Below are 16780 nucleotides of genomic sequence, written 5' to 3'. Positions count from 1 at the left end.
AAGTAATAGTTTAAAGGAGACAAATGCTAAACTGCTTACCTTTATAAAAAATGAAGGCTTCAGGTTAGCACAGCTGATCATCTTAGAAGTTAATATTAAATATAGTTTAAAAAAACAGTCAAAGAAAACCCACTTTCACTGTCACTTTTCTTCAAAACTGTCCTCTTCTTTATCACCTCCGGTGTACTCTAACTTGATTAGTGGTTAGGCAAAGGGTGAAGTTGTTAATTGAAGGTCGCTAACTGAAGAATAAATCATTTACTGGAAGTAAGCTGAAAGCCAATTCTCTAATGTCGTGTTTATCCCTTAATAGCTCTGAAGATTTCAGCCTTGTTTTAAAAAAAAAAAAAAAAAAAAAAAAAAAAAAAAAAAAGTAACTTGCAATATCTAGCCTTTCACCAGAAGAATGAAACTGAAATTAAGACTTTATCAGTTGAGTTTAAATTGATTCAAAGTATTTATGTAAGTTTACCTACTTAGTAATAACAGTACAGAATGAATACTATTCTATAGGAAGAGTATTTTTAAATTACATAAATTAGAAAATGATGAATCAGATGGAACATATTGCACCTTTGTTAGATATCTGAAAATATTAGAACCCTAGAAGAAGGTAGAACTACAATAAAACCCCAAAAGTTATTTCAAAAGAACTCTGCGCTTTCAACATTTCCGCATTTTGTATAAATGTTGAGGCTTTGTGGAAGAGTTTTGACTGAAGTTGGAGTTCTGTAAATATAACTAAGCTGTATCTGGCAATTAATCCTAATGGCAGGACAAAATAAAGATACTTGATTACTGCTCAGAATTATATGAGCCGGAAGAGGGAAGGTTGCTGTCTTTCTGACCTATACATCAAAAATATCTTTTCATATACAGGATTTCTGTTCTCTATCTTGATGATTCTTTCTTTCTTAAAGCTCTGTAAAATGGTTTTCTTTAGCTTATTAGTTATGTCCTTTCTTCTCTCCTCCCTTTCCTCCTCCTTCCTGAAGTCTTCTTCCGAAGCTGAGCTATGTCCTGTAGAACTGGGAGTCTAATTGGGGCAAGTATTTCTGATATCTCCTTCCTTTAGGATGCAGACCATCTTTCCTATAGAATGCAGACCATCTGCCTGCGAACTTGTATGCAGAGGAATTGTCCCCCACTCTAGGGGGTAAATCTAACTATTCAGCCGAGCTCTTGCTGCTTCTGTGATCTTCAGAATTTCACTTAATTCCAGGATACATTGTCTCTCAAAGAAAAGCAATGGGGGCTAAATACTTTCATACATTTGAACTGAAATAGTGTGACAAGGGGATGAACGTGTTCGTGGGTTGTTATATAAGAAATGATCAAAGTAAAAATTCAGTGTTAAAGGCTGCTAACTGCTCTATTTCTATTCAGCAGATAGAAATTAATTCAACATGTTTCAGTTTCTAATGCAATCAGTCTTAAATACATGTATTGTACAGCTGTACCATATCCTACATATGTTGTCTTTCCTCATTCCTCTCATTCCAAGAGAACTATAAGCTGCCTTGTCACTGAAAAATATAGAAAAATTTAAAGGAAAAAATATTTTTTCCTGTTTCAAATCTTATCCGAAAAACAAGTCCCAACTTTGGAAATAAGCTTTGTATTATTGAAATTGAATAATATTTGGCATTTGGTAAAAACGCCTTTAACTTGTAGGTCTGTGAGTAAGAATTAATTGCTGACGTCACTGTCCCCTTTTTTGTCATGCATATATATGAAGGGGAATAGTGATTTAATGCTTGCTGCAGCTGATCTTGTATTAAGCATTATTTTTTTCAAAGTAAAGTTCAGCCCCTTCTGACATTGAGTACTTCTGTTGTGTGAATGATGATCAGACTGCATTACCAACCCACAGCTTTGCAACTAAATATAAATACTTCCTATTGCATTTGGTCTGAGATAGAACTTTGTACTTTGGAATATGGGAATGCATTTGCAAAAATAACTAGTAGAAGCTTTTGAGATATTGAGAGCTTTGTTAGTTATTTCCATCCAGGACAAGCCTTCAACTTCTAATTTGGTGCATCTGTTGTTCTGTATATGCTCTTATAGCTATAGCTGCTCTTTACATGAGAACGTGTGAAGTCCTAAAGCACAGTAAATTAATTCTGTTTTGTGCTCTTACAGGCAACTATAGAAAAAAATGCCTCTTAGAAACTAAGCCAACTCCATCTTAAAACTACATAGACTTTTCTGTTCCACCTGTCTGGGTCTCTGTTGCACCAGCTCAGGTTTAGAAACCTTCTGGTTTCCCATATCAATTTCACTCTGATTGTTCATTTGTTTTACAATTTCATTCTTGTCCTCTCTCCTGTGTGTAGTTATTCCCTATCATCTTTCCTGCTGGTTTTTATAGAGCTACCATATCCCTCTCTTAATCCATTTGTTAGACTAAACAAACTCTTCTTTTCCCCTCTGTTATAGCAGGTTTTCCTTTCCCCTGATTTTATTAATAGATCTCCTTGAATTAGTTTCAGTTTGAATCTCTATCCTCCCCCTGCCCCGGATGACAGCATGCAGAACTATATTTAGAGTTCAAATTGAGATCTCTTCATGGCCTTGCACAGTCATGATTATCAACTTGATTCTCTTGGGAATGTCTGTGGCTACACTCTAGGGTTGCACCAACCCTTTTTGCAGCTGCCTAATGCCCCAATGATCAACTAATGCCCTGAACAGCTGAGCTAGTGACCAATGACTCTTTAGGGAAATCATAAGTATACAACTTCACACTGTGGCATCCCAGTCCTCTTCTATTTTTCCAGGCCTCAAGGCTATGTCTGTGGGTTTTTCTCCTCTCTTGAGTGTCCTAATAATTCACTGTATTGATTGTGACACCTGTTTTCTGTTGTATCAGCCAACTTGGTCAACACATTTTTCCTAAGCTTTGTGTTAAGGTTGCTGTTTAAAAAATACTGAACAGGATCAGTCCCAAAATAGGTCTTTGAGCACTTCTGTCAGTAATTTTCAGCCTAACGCATAGCAAAGAAAGCTTGTTTTTTGTGATGCAAACTGCTGTTGGCAAAAATCCATGCAGCATGTTACTATATTTGCCGCCATGTTTGATTCTCTCCTTCAAAACTTGTGCTAAAGCTTTGCAAAATACTGAGCTTAGGTTAAAGACCTCAAATTGTCTGATCTTTTCCCCCCTTCTTTGAGTATTATATATTTGCTGTCTTTCAGTGATGTTATACCAGTCCAGCCTGTTAAGCTTATTAAAAATCACCAGACTTGTGATTAAATGTGCCAGTTCCTTTGGAATTCTGAGGTGATAAAGTGTGTTTTCCTCCACTCCCAAATTCTAATTTGCATACATTAAGATTGGCCAGGGTCCCAGAGGTAGCCAGTATGCCAATACACAGAAGTTTAAGAACTGCTGCTGTTATGGTTACCTAAGAAAAACCATATCTGTTATCTCTAAATACATCATATGTAGTTAAATTTAAATATACAAATGTAAAAGTAGACCATTCAAAACCTGAAGCTCACCTGATGCTAATGTTGAGATATGACTTTAAAAGGATAATATTTTGAGAGTTAGATATTAGTTTTATTTGTCCAGCAGGAAACAAGAGCCAATAGCAGTACATTAAACAGAGAATACGGTAGATAATCTTGGTGGCTAAACTGTGACTTTTCTATAAAGTATGTTCTGGTTTCTTAGCAAAATAATGATTGTTGGATATGTCTACATAGCTGTCATAATTGCAGCTTTTTTGGTCATTTGGTAGAGCCCGTTGTATATTTGAAATGGGATAGAGGAAAGCTATGCTAGCTTCTGTTCTATGCTTTTGGTGAAGAACAGAAGGTTTGAACAACAATTACTTTCTCTTTTGTTGATTATAGCACACAGAAGTATATAGGAGGGGAAGTAGAGCAGGATTAAGTTTTATTGATGAATAAGCAAGGAGTTTATTTCCAGCCTGTGGCATCGCTTTAAAAATTCTGAAAATGCTGTCTAGAGTGGGGTAACTGCTTTTGCTTTCAGAGACTTTTTTATTGTGATGTTGCTGTGAATTTACTTGCAATCTTGTTTCTGGAAAATTTGCAGGGCATAAGCAAAGACGACTTTTAGTAGTATCTATTTTGGGCTATTTTTCATTTTTGCATAAATGAACAATGATGATACAACTGGGGGCTTAATTAGTTACATGTATCCAATTTTGCTGAAACTGTTTCGCAAAGCACAGCCTGCTTTAGGATGCATTTATGTCAGTCTTCTTGCCTTTATATATTAATTATGATCTAAAAACTGTATTTCTGCATTACTGAAAGTACAAAGGAGAAGAAAAAACAATAACCTCTCTCTCTGAAATATTTTTAGATGTCCAAGGAGTCATTGCTGTTCTGATATGAATTTTTAAGTATATCTGCTGTATTTCTCCTGTATTTTTACAGATTGTCTAGTTAACAGAAAAGAATTCAGATTTCTGAAAAATATTGAACTTACTCTGGGCAAGGTATTTGTATAGTTTTTTTGTAAATCACCCATATTTTAAAAGTTGTTTGCATAAAACAACAATTCTAAAATAATAATTTTGTTGAGACCAGTATACCAAGTATACTTAAAGTTAAATAACACTCCCTTTAGCTTTGTTTTTAAGGTGATTTGTAAACATCTCAATGGCTAAAAGTTTTTACAGTTGACAAATGAAGTGTTTTCCTACAAGTTTAACAAATATTTGATAAAATGGTACAGTGAATATTTTACCATTACGATTTTTATTGTCCTTCAGTATTGGTGGATTAGTTGTCTGTGCATCTCTCTTCCAAATTAAAACCTGCTTTTTCAGTTCCATTATAGTGATATGGATGCTTAGCACAGGCATGTTCACACCAGCAATTAGAAGTGGTGCTGGGCTGAGTATTTGCTGTGTATTACTGTATTAAACTTGAATTAACCCTGCCAGACATAATGGAAGAAGCGACAACTGCTTCAGGCCAATACTTCTTGTTAAATACTGGAAGAAAATTGCTAGTTCAGATGCAGCCTGTAACTCCCAGGCAGCAGAGGTTGAAAATGTTTCCCTAGTAGCCTCTTTGCCCTATACATAAGGAATTAGATATTTATATCTCCAATCTTGTAGGATGAGACAGTAGGACATGAAACAAAGTCACAAAGCTGTGAACATTTCTAAACTCTGTCACCAAAGGCAGTCTTTAAATTCACAGAAGTAGCTTATTAAAAGAGCGTAATGCAGTGGGTTCAGGCTAAAGCCAGTGAAGTGTGGGTTTGCATATACATAGTTTAGCATATGAATGGAGGTTAACTTTTACTGCTTTCAGCTGAGAAATTTGACTGCATACATGTGTTGCAAAGAAAAACTAGCAACTGTCTAGCTATTTTCCTTGTCCTCAAAGGAAAATATTAACTGGGGCCTCATGCAGTGTTTGATTGAAGACTCCTCAAAAGAGGAGTGGAGTTGCTCATATGTCCAACTTTATTTTTAGATATTAATATGTGTGTGTATATATAGTATAGTATATAGTAGTATAGTATATATTAATATATTACATTATATTATATTGATATTATATTAGTAATAATATATTATGTATAAATATTGTGATATATTATATATTATACAATTGTATATAATATTAATAGCATTATATTAATAATGTATGTTGTAGTAATGTAATTATTAATATATTATATATTATTAATATATACTATGCTATAATATATAACTATATAGTATATATTATATAGTCTATATTAGTGTGTGTATATATATATATTTTTAGATATTAAATATACTATTTAAAAACAGCCCTGCTATAAAACTGTTAAAAACTGAGCAGGTATCTGGAGTTGATGAGCTGTGTCAGAAGGATGGGGGGGCATAACTTCTTCCTAGTGTGTGAAGAATTGGTATCTGAGTGGGAAAATCGTGTTTCTCTACTCCAGTATTCCTAAACAATTTGCATTTTCAGAGGCTAGTCTCATTCTGAGGTGTGAATGGAGTGGTCTAATACCAAAAGAGATTATGACCTGTGATTCTGCTGTTGATGTGTTAAGTTCATCATTAGGAATATAAAGTACAACATCTGCAGTCTCCAAAGAGAAAGGACTATTATTCTTCCTTCCTAGAGAAGATTGTTCTTTCTGTCTGTCGTATTTTGAGAATCCTTTATATCGAAGACCTGGATCTAATCATAAACCTCCTGCTGTTTTGTATTATCCAAGACTACAATGAATCTGGGAGGGAGAAGATTTATAGTGGGTAATGTGAACATTTAAAGTTTTGGGAAACAGAAGATAATGTTATAAGAGGGCCTTAAACTGAAGGGGTAAAAATCAGTAGAACCTGGTTTGAGACATCTAATGAAACACAGGCTCCCAGTTCCTGCCCGTGTATCAGGAAGTGCACCTGCTGGCAGGGCTGGCGCTCCTCAGTATGAAAAAAGAATTACCCTGATGTTAAAACTATGAGCTGCTGCTAGGCAAGATCTGGGTTGGAGGGAAGATGCAGAGAATACAGGGAATTGAAGTGCTGCAGCAGATGGGGTAGTAAGTAATTTCCTATACATACCATGTACTCTTGCACAAAATCAGTGCCGTACAAGCCGCAAGATGCCACGTAAGTACCTTCTAGTGAAGGTATTCACTTGAAGTACGAGAATTCTCCCTGTATAATCCACTTCTTGGATTCAGAAGTCTAACCCACAAATGACTGCTTAAATCTGAGGAAGCTACAACAAACACAAATTTTTGTTTTATCACAGATTCCTGTCTCAGGATGCAGATGGGGTCAGAAGGCTAGGAAATCCTTTGCAGTTATATTCTAAATTAACAGCAGTGATATTACTGTTAACTGGATTTAAAGGCCTTGAAGTTGGGTAAATTGAAGAGATAGCTGAGCAGCTTCAAGAAGCTTTTGAGCAAGCATGCAGAAATGTTCTTACACTTGCTCTGTTTTTGTAGTTATGTTTTCTGGTGATAATAGGCAAAACTCCAAACAGTATGATTTTATTGTCATGGATAAAGGTACTGATATGCAATGGACCAATAGAAGGACGCATCACTTTCCTAGTACTGGAAGACGAGATCAGGCAAATACACATTTTGCAAAAAATCGCCTGGGCGGCTGATGCAAGTATGAGACTTTTTTCTCCTCATGCTAGAGGAGAGGCACAACTGGTTCCAGAATACTCCTTTGAAGACAGGCTATTTTGTTGTCTTATTTTAGAGCACATTTTTCTTCGAGTACAGGAGTGCACAATTAGGTTTGTAGTGCTTTGTAATTCTGGACACTTGCAGTTCCCTGAAGCCTAGTCTGAACTGGATTTGATAAGGGCTTGTTGTGCAGTTATCATAGTGCTAACACAAGTGGGGAGGATATCCCGAAGGATATTAGGGTTGTCTTTCAGCATTGTTAAAGGGTTGGGTTTTCTGGGAAGGCAGGGAGAGGAGGTTCCCCTCAAACAGTTGTTACCAGATGGTAACTATTGCTTGCAATACTGGGCTAGGTTGACCTCTGCTGTGCTTCAGGGTGACTGCTAAGTTGTTCATAGATGCAGCAGATCACTGCTTTTGAATGTATCCATAAATGAGAGGATGTTTTGAGAGAAAAACAAATTTTATTTTCAGACTTTCTATCTTTACTTTAAATATACTTATTACTTAGTAAGAATTAAGTTTTTTGTCTGCATCCTTACAACATATTTGGTTGAGCAGCTTCAGGAAAGACTAGTCTGTTTACTCTACTCTTTCCTGAGTCTGGGAGCTTACTGCCCTATTTTGTGGTGTATGAGGGCTGCTAGGTGGGTCATGTGAAGGATTTTTGTCCTTATGACCCTGTCTGTATTTAAGCCAGACTCGGTTACTGTATTTCATTTAGTGAAGAGATAGTCTTGTCGGGTCTGTCCTACTCAACAAAATTCTGTTGGGGACTGTACACTGCTTGAATGCCAAGACTGCTTTGAACTTATCTTGGACAAGCAGTCTAGTTCAGAGATTTAGAGGTTATTTTATCTTGCACAAAAATTTACTGAAAGAGAGGTCAAACTGCCTTCTAATAGAAAATATCAAAATGAATTAAGAAGCTGACTAGAAAGAGAATGTGAAAGGAAATCCAAGAGGAATTTAAAGGTCATTTTTACCATATGGAAGACCCACAGGTATTCTTCTAAGGCTTTTCATAAGAATATGTGATATCACTCGATATGTAGGCCTGTATTAGAAATTCAGCATCTTAATTTTTGTGTACTAATCCTGCCTTTCTTCATTTCCTGGGTACTTTTGTATATGAGGTTAATATACAGTCATTATGAATCCAATTAAATGCTTTAAAATCTATAGGATGCAGGAAAAAAGCATGTTCAAGCAGGTGCAGAAAAGCGGATGACATCCTGTTTGTTAGCTACTTCACCAAAACCAAACCCCGGTGATTAAGAGAATAACATACTGATTTCTGGTTTAAAACATATTTTTATTCTTGAACAAAAATTATTCTGAACTTGTAGATCCCTTAGAAGCTTAGCAATATAAACAAATACTGAGATTGCATTTGTCATAAAATACTGTAGATTGTGATAATATGTTATTTCTTTCTGTTACAGATTAACTAAACTCCAGATACTGGAACTTAGAGAAAACCAGTTAAAAATATTGCCAAAGTGAGTACAGATGAAATTGATTTTTAAATACTTTCTAGATTTTTTTCTCAGTTTTAATAATAATATTTTATAATTAGTTTTACTAGTAATATTTTACTAATTTTGCTAATAATATTTTACTAATAATTTGGTGCTTGGTGATTCTGTAACAAGAAACTCTTTCCCTTCAGACCGCTGAAATTACATTTCCCTTCAAATCAACTGATCTTCTTATCCAGGGATTTGCTTGATTTTTTTTTCTGGTACCCCATTCTGTACACCAAGATGTCTGTCTCTATCCAGCTCTGTGGATTTCTGATCCACTGGTAGAGCTTTCGAGTCAGCACATGGGCCTTTCGGGATGATCATTTTAAGGTGTCTGTTTTCCACATAATGCACTGTACTGGTGCCCAGATACCTAGTGGCTGAGTGCCTGAAACTTAGACTAGTTAAGTACCAAGATCTCTAAATGAAATGCGGGATTCGAGATGCTCTTTCAGAATGACTGAGGGAGCGTTATTCACACCACATAAACGATTTTTATTAATGTACTTCACTGCTGAAAAAGTAATATTTTTGTATTGAGTTGCATGGAATCTGTTTATGCAATATGTATTCTATAATGTTCCAGGCTTGTTTAACGTAGCGGAAGCATTTTCTTCAGCCATGTTGTCTGTAATTGTAAAATAGTTTTAGAAATTGTTGTAGGATTTGTTTTAGCAGTAAAATTGAATTGTGTCTATCTCTTAATATGTTTCTAAGCCCTACCTTGCACAACTTGCTCTTGTTTCACCAAACAAACCCAGGGTGACAATGTTATGTTTCCTGTGGATCTATGAGCTAGAGCAATGCTCCAGATTTTCTGACTTGGACCTAGAGGTCTGAGTACATAACAGAGGTCTGAAGGTCAGTAAGAAGAAGGACAGAGATCCTAACAATGGGGCATGAATAACCAGCCCTGCAGTCCTGAATACATTGTGATGTGCAGTAAAATGGGTCCTCCTTTAGCAACAGAAACCGGTGAAAGGAAGTACTGCTGTCAGATGTTTGGGGATAGAAGAGAAGGAGCTAAGAAGTGAATATTCACACTGTCCAGCTCATGTGGTAGCGGAGACTTGCATGCAGTAGGCTGAAGTGTGAATTGCCAGCCCTTCAAGTACAAAAATAAGTTTTTCTAGTGACTCGGGTTAATAATGCACTTGAGAAACAAACAAGCATGTTTAACTGGACATCCCTTCTGACAGAATTGTGTGCGACTTCTTGTATTGTGTCTAGATACCATACTATGTCTACTATATAAAAATGCCAAAACTCAAATCTGGAATGAAATGTAGCACCAGCAAGAGTAAATTTGTAAGAGTAAACCTTGTTTTGTGCCAAACGCATCATTTTGCTTGGAGCTTATCCATAGCCAGAGACTGCAAAAGTGGCAGTATTATAATGCAGACCAGCTCAGTAAAAATATTTCTACTGAAAGGAGAGCAAAAATGTGCAGAGAATAGTTGAGAGGCAGTTCATCTGATATGTAGCTGAAAGCTGAGAATATAGTTTAATGCAAATAGAAAATGTTGAACTTGGAAAGTTTTGGTTTTTTAAGTGTATGTCTGTTGTCCAGTTGTCAATAAAGAGAGTAGCTTTTTAAAAAGAAGCAAATTATATGAGAGGGTAATTATGATGATTCAGGGCCCAATCTTGCTATCACTCATACCTCTTGAATTTTATGCTATTTGAAGTAAGTAATATTGTTAGCCTTAGTGAAGTTGCCTGTCTGCAGCCTTAGAATCTGAGGCATAATTAGAGTACCTGTTCTGTTCGTACTAGATTGATTTGACAGCAATTTCAATAGTATGATTTATGAAACGGTATTGTAAGTTTATGAAAGAGCTTACTTAATGTTATGCCTAAGGTAGAAATAGATGTGGTGACTTCAGTGATCTAGTAGATCTCCTCCTCCCTCCACCAATCCTGTATTCCCCCTCTGCTTTAGTATTGAATTTTCCTGTTACTTTAGCACTTTGAGCATTTTGGAAGTTTCGTTTGCTTTTTGGCTGCAGGAATCGCAGCTCTATAAACAGTATGGGAAAAGTAAAGAGATGTTAGCTGAAGGAAACATTTTAATAAAATAGCTGGAATAAATGTAAATCAGGTATACAGTTGGGGAAGTGGAGGGAAATAAGGGATCCTGCAAACATGTTTTACACACACGTTTTCAACATAATGAACTGTGCGTTCAGGAAAAACTGATATTTAGTGAGAGAACAACTGAGACTGAAATTCTGCATAGAGCATCTTGTGCTCACATAGATTTTTAAAAAAACACTTCTTCACATTTATATTCTGACAATATTGAAAATCTCCAAATTAGAAGTCACATATTGAGGGGGGTTTTTTTGAGATTTTTATAGTATGTCCACACTTAAGATCTGTATTTGAATGTTTTACATGTTTTTAATCATCGTATGGAAAGCTGTTATCAAATAAATACAGAACATAATGCCATATGAGGGATTCACAGCCTCTTTGAAAATATTTTCAGCTAGTACTGCTGTTGGCTAGGGTAGTGATGGTGTGTGTCATCGTGGGCAGTGATAGATACAAAGTTGCAAGCCACTTAGCAGTGACTTTCCTGACTGGTGGTGGTATAGCCCCTCATCTGGAAATCCTTGAACTATCATGTTAGCAACTTGTAATGTTTCGTAAGGCCTTTTTATAAGCTTAAAATCAAACAAATTGATGATAAACTGTCGTTAATGGTGCGTGAATTTTACTTGCATGATAATTCACCAAAATTTGAATTCACAAGTATAGTGAATCATCTCACGTATTGAAGTGGAACAGAAAAAGTCCAGCTCTGGCCAGTAAGGAGATAAAATATGGATGAATTATCTGTAGATAATTTTTGAACAGATACTCTCTGTGGAGTCCCTAAAGTAAACTTAAATAGGAGGAAAATTTTGCCAAAACACAGCTTGGAAGAGGGAATTTTATTGTATTTCAGTCATTCATTTAGTCTTTGCCAGAAGTTGGCTTAAAGGGTATTGATCTGTCATGAAATCCAATTTAGTAATCTAGTTTGTTCTAAGACTAGAGGAAATAATTAAGATTCTTGCTCATAGCATATGGAAGCAACTTTTTGTGAGCAGCCTGGAGAGGGGGAAAGGTGGTGGTTGTTACAGAGATTCAACAGTGTGCTTTTCTGCTTTAGCTTACTGTTATGCAGTGGTTTTTCTTGGGGAGGAAAATATATTGTTAAACAGTTTGTGGCTACTGAGAGAGCTCTGTGGTGATTATGACCTTAGGAGGAAAGTTGAGGCAGTCAAGAGAGTAACTTCACTGAGACACTCTTTATCATAAAGATGACTCTAGTGTTCTTTAATTTTTTGTAAACTAATCTGTAGATGATTTGCACAAGACTCTTAGTTTGTCGGCACGATCGTTAACATTGGTTAGTTGAATGACATATGAAAATTTGACCTTATTTAGATATCGGTCTGGTTACAAAACAGAATCATCATTTAATGCTGATTGAAATGATATATCGGTATGAATGCAGTAAGATCAGATGTAACTGGTATTTTCTTAAATCTAATTCCTTATTAATCCCCTTCCTTTGCAGAACCATGTCCAGACTGACTCAGCTGGAGAGACTGGACTTAGGAAGTAATGAATTCACAGAAGTGGTGAGTCTTACTGAAGTAGCAGAGCTTTGAATTTTTTTGATATCTCTTTATCCTTTTATCTATTTTTAATCAACATCAAATTGTAAAAATCAGCTTAAGAGCTCTGCTACTGAACAAATACTCTATATACCTTATACTGTTTTATGGAGCCTCTTTTAAAAATTATGTGTATATACTTACGAATATAAGTATATATCATTCCTCACTTTGAAAATAAAACACTGTGGTGTAGTGGGGCTAAAGTATTGGCAAGAGGTTAATTTTTATACATCTAAGTTATAGGCATAATGGTTTGGTCATTGTGTACCGAAATGTTGCAAGTTCTGTATAAGCTGTATGACACATGCTTTTATTAGAGTGGGCAAACTATTTAGATCCAAGGGAAACTTTATAGATTTGTTACAAGTTTGTCTTGAGCACTGTTCAAAGTAATATTTTCAGTTAAGATGCCCGTTTCTTTCCTTCAGCATGCATCAGTTTGTTTCCTGTTCATAGTGTCACAGACAAATACATCCCCTTCCATTTATAGTCACAGAACATCTCTCTGCTCCTACAAACACTTTTATGTGTAAGGGAATTTTAACAGTTAAAATTACAATGAAGTATTCTGACCTGCCATGTGATAAAGTTAAGCCTTTGTGTGCCACCGGTAGGTACTTCATTAGCTACAGATCATGCTGTGATGACACACTTAACACTTGCCTAGTTGTATGGTTTGGTAGTTACGGAAATAAACTTACGGATTTGTTGATTAGTATTACAGTTACTGCCGTAGTCTCGTTACAGTGTAGATATGCCTGCAGACAGGAACTAAGTATAGGCTGTTAAATCACTTGTTTGGGTATATTTTGGGCAGATTACTTCATCTCTCCCAGCCTTTTATCTAGAAAAGTCAAGTACTGGGAACTTATTTCATTAAGATATTTTGGTAAAAGCACAAGAAAGTTTGAAACACCTGGATTTTTTTGGTAAGGATCTGTCTAAAGTTTGCTTTTCATTCATAGAAAAGTTCAGATTTATTCTTGGAAAATAAATTACTGAGAGCTGGGACTGTAACTCATGCACAAATACTAATACACTTACATAAAAAGAAATTGAGCTGTGCGTTTGATTGAACTTAGTTGTGGTTGTTCAGCTGCAGGTAGCAGCTGTTTTTACAGTACTTTCTCAGAAGGGAAGCTTAAATAGGAAAGGATATGCAATATTGGCATTTATCAAGAAGTATGGTCTTTCCCTAATACAGAACATACTTGTATTAATAAAAAAAAAAGACTTTTGTCAGGACAGAATAACAATAAGTTGTAATGGGAGCACATCCCGCACTTCACTTCATGGATGGAATGGTTTGTTTGCATCATACAGATGCATCTATTGTTTGTTGCTACAAAACTCAAATCTGTTTTTCAATTTTCTAGTTCAGTATCTTGTCAGTTTTGTGGCTGTTGAAAAACAGCTTTTCTAAATTCATGAAATTTAAGGGTTTTTAGAGCTCCTGCATGAGAGGAGGACTTGCACACGTAAGAATTATTGTGTGTTTCATCTGGAAAATAATCCTTTCTACTAAGGATCATTTAGTGCTGTGATCAAGTTCTTACCTGATTTTTGTATATCTAGTGTAAATTTACATTTCAGAAAGTAAAATAGCTGAGATTTATTTGATGACTCAGTGAAACAAGGGTATATAACCACTATAGAAAGATATTACTTAAAGTTGGAAATATATGTATAATTGAACTTATTCTGTGTTTTGACTTTTTTTTGCATGAAGATTTTTTTAAAAGAAGTTTCCCTTTTACAGCCTGAAGTACTTGAACAACTGAGCGGGTTAAAGGAATTTTGGATGGATGGTAATAGACTAACACTTATCCCAGGGGTAAGTCCTTTTACTGATTTAAGTATTTTTGTTTTCAGTTTTACAGTGGTGTTTGCTTTGTCAGCTAGCTTTTATGTTGGAGTTATTGCGTATTTTTAATGTTATTCTAAGCCAAAAGGTTAAGTGTTCCTGCTTAACTAGCCCACTAGTTGTCACTGATCTTGTGAGAGACGAGCACATTGCTTTTCTTTCATTGAAGGTTATAAATCTCTCATCTAAAAACTATGTTGCAACCCAGCAAAGGGACATGTAAAAATCCTAAATCAAATTTAGGGTTGCTCAACTTTCCTTCTGGGAAGGAATTATTTTGTTTTAGAGAGCAAGCTGGAAGTAACAGGATAAAAATGTTGTGTGAATTTTGACTGGTAATCGCTGTAGAGCAAGTAGTTACTGTTCATATTTTTATGTGATGTATCTACAGACCTTAGCTAAATTCCTGAAATAATGTTCTGTTGCTTTGATCTAGGTTCCTGACATGTCTTAGAATCATGTGGGTGCCAGGATGGCCTGTTACTGCAGTACTTGTGAACCTGTGTTTATGTTGTAGTAAATGGCATTTGAAATTTGGTAAACAGCTGGTCTGTTTTCAGACTTAAAAAGCAATGAGGCTGTCTGCCTGACCTGTAGTCTTCCCTACTGTCTTTCATCACTTCGGCTAATTCTTCCTTGAGGAGAGATGAATGAGTGTGTGTACTAAACCTTTCAACCTTACAGTAAAGCTACATTTGTAAAAGTAATTGCATCTTTTCTGTGAAGATTTCAGTAGACTAATGTGTACAGATCCTCAAGCTTATTTTTGGATTGTACAGAAATGTAATACAAGCTTATATTTTTGGCTTTTGTTCTTCAGTTTAGTTAGTGATTTATCATAGTTATTTTTGAGGTTAAGTAGAATGCATTTTTACACAAAATGCAAAAATAAGCATTTGAGAGACTTTACTTGAACCTGATTATGTCCCTGTGTTATACTAGATGAATTTCTGTCTTAAGTCTCTTCTTAAGCTTTAGTCTTCTGATGAGGAGTCACTTGATTCCACAGTAACTGATCCAACAGTTGAATTTATAGTGGGCTGACTTTAGTGAGACCTATGGAATAACTGTAGTGCGTATGTGTAGAAAAACATTGTGCATATCTGCACAAAAAATTGCATGACAAAGTTTGGATATTTTACATAAAATTGTCTTTCAGTCCTATAAATGCTTCATCTTTCACTGTGACACAATGCTTTAGAGAAAGTTTTGTTGTCAAAAGTACTGGCTCTTTTGTTTTGAACATACACTACCTAAAATCCTTTTTTTTTTTTTTTTTTTTTTTTTTTTTTTTTTTTTTCCTCCTTTTAGTTCATAGGTACTTTGAAACAGCTGACCTACTTGGATGTTTCTAAAAACAACATTGAAGTAGTTGAAGAAGGTATTTCAGGTTGTGAAAGCCTACAAGACCTACTGTTATCCAGTAATTCACTTCAGCAACTGCCAGAGTCCATTGGTTTGTATTTGCACTTAATTCATATCCTGAAACTGCATGGTTTAGACACAGAACACTTGAAACTTAGTTTTAAAAATACCATTTGGCTATTTGCAATTGAATTAAAATTCCAGTTTTGGATAAAGCTGTAACGTATGGTTGAATAATAATATTCACATTTAGTTTGGTGTGTTCTTGATTTTATTTGGGAGTTTGTAAATGAGGAATTGGTAACTGTACCATAGAGTAAAAAAAAAAAAAAAAAAATTCTTTTTTTTTTCCTATGGCTGATATGTGGTAAGCTGGCAAGCGAGATCTGTAAGCTCGTGTTCTTATTTTTGTAGTAGGTTTATAGCACTATAGTTGTGCCAGGATTTCAGGGAATACAGAAGATGTGGTGACTTGCCCATGGTGTTTTTCCCTTTTTTAAATTCAGTTTTATTTTTAGATTAACTCTAATGTTCTTTTTGATTTAATTGCTGCTTTTTTACCACAGGTTCACTGAAGAAGGTAACAACACTTAAAATAGATGAAAACCAGTTAATTTATTTGCCGGACTCCATAGGAGGGTAAGTATTTCACCTGAATAAAATATCGATCAGCCTTTCTGCAAGCTTTTCTGTAACAACAGCTGCTCTTTTGAATGGTTTTACACCTCTCTGCTTGATATATCTGCTACATATTACAGTAATGTCTTAATAAATCTGAAGGCAATTGCTTTTGTAGCTGCTGCATGTATTGTTCTTTATATATTAATATCAAAAGATCTTAGTTCCTCATGCATTAATGTGAGCATCAATCTATAAGTGAAAAATTGAATGTGAAAGAAAACAATGCAAGTGTTTTTATGAAGGCCTGCAGTTCATGCAAGTGCTTTGTGGAATACTGCAAGAAGAAAGTCCAAGCATCTGCAGCTGTGTTAGTTGAATACTGCAAATGATAGAACCTGTATCAGCTGGTTGTAAAAAGTGAAATTGAAATAAGGTGATTTTTTCCCCAGTTAAATGGAATCAGCAGGATTTTTAAAATTATAACTTGGTGTTCAGCAATTTAACCCACAAATGACAGCTAAAAATAAGTGCTCAGAATGAACTTCTAAAAAAATGAAGTATTTGTTCTGATTTTTTTTCTCCTACTATATTT

The 16780-nt window shown here is 35.3% G+C and overlaps 1 protein-coding gene across 11 annotated transcripts in view; it reads left to right on the top strand.

The window, feature by feature from the left end:
* Window positions 1-16780, top strand: part of LOC112987094 (erbin) — a 114334-nt gene that overhangs the window by 66335 nt on the left and 31219 nt on the right. For all 11 annotated transcript variants that reach the window (XM_064501769.1, XM_064501770.1, XM_064501772.1 and 8 more), the window contains 5 exons: window positions 8584-8640; window positions 12236-12299; window positions 14098-14172; window positions 15514-15658; window positions 16134-16206. In XM_064501769.1, coding sequence (XP_064357839.1) covers window positions 8584-8640; window positions 12236-12299; window positions 14098-14172; window positions 15514-15658; window positions 16134-16206 — 414 coding nt within the window. The remainder of the gene's footprint in view (window positions 1-8583; window positions 8641-12235; window positions 12300-14097; window positions 14173-15513; window positions 15659-16133; window positions 16207-16780) is intronic.

This window comes from Dromaius novaehollandiae, chromosome Z, assembly GCF_036370855.1.
Source record: "Dromaius novaehollandiae isolate bDroNov1 chromosome Z, bDroNov1.hap1, whole genome shotgun sequence".
In the NCBI taxonomy this organism is placed as follows: domain Eukaryota; kingdom Metazoa; phylum Chordata; class Aves; order Casuariiformes; family Dromaiidae; genus Dromaius; species Dromaius novaehollandiae.
The sequence above is the reverse complement of the archived record's forward strand: the minus strand, read 5'-3'. Positions and strand labels throughout refer to the sequence as shown.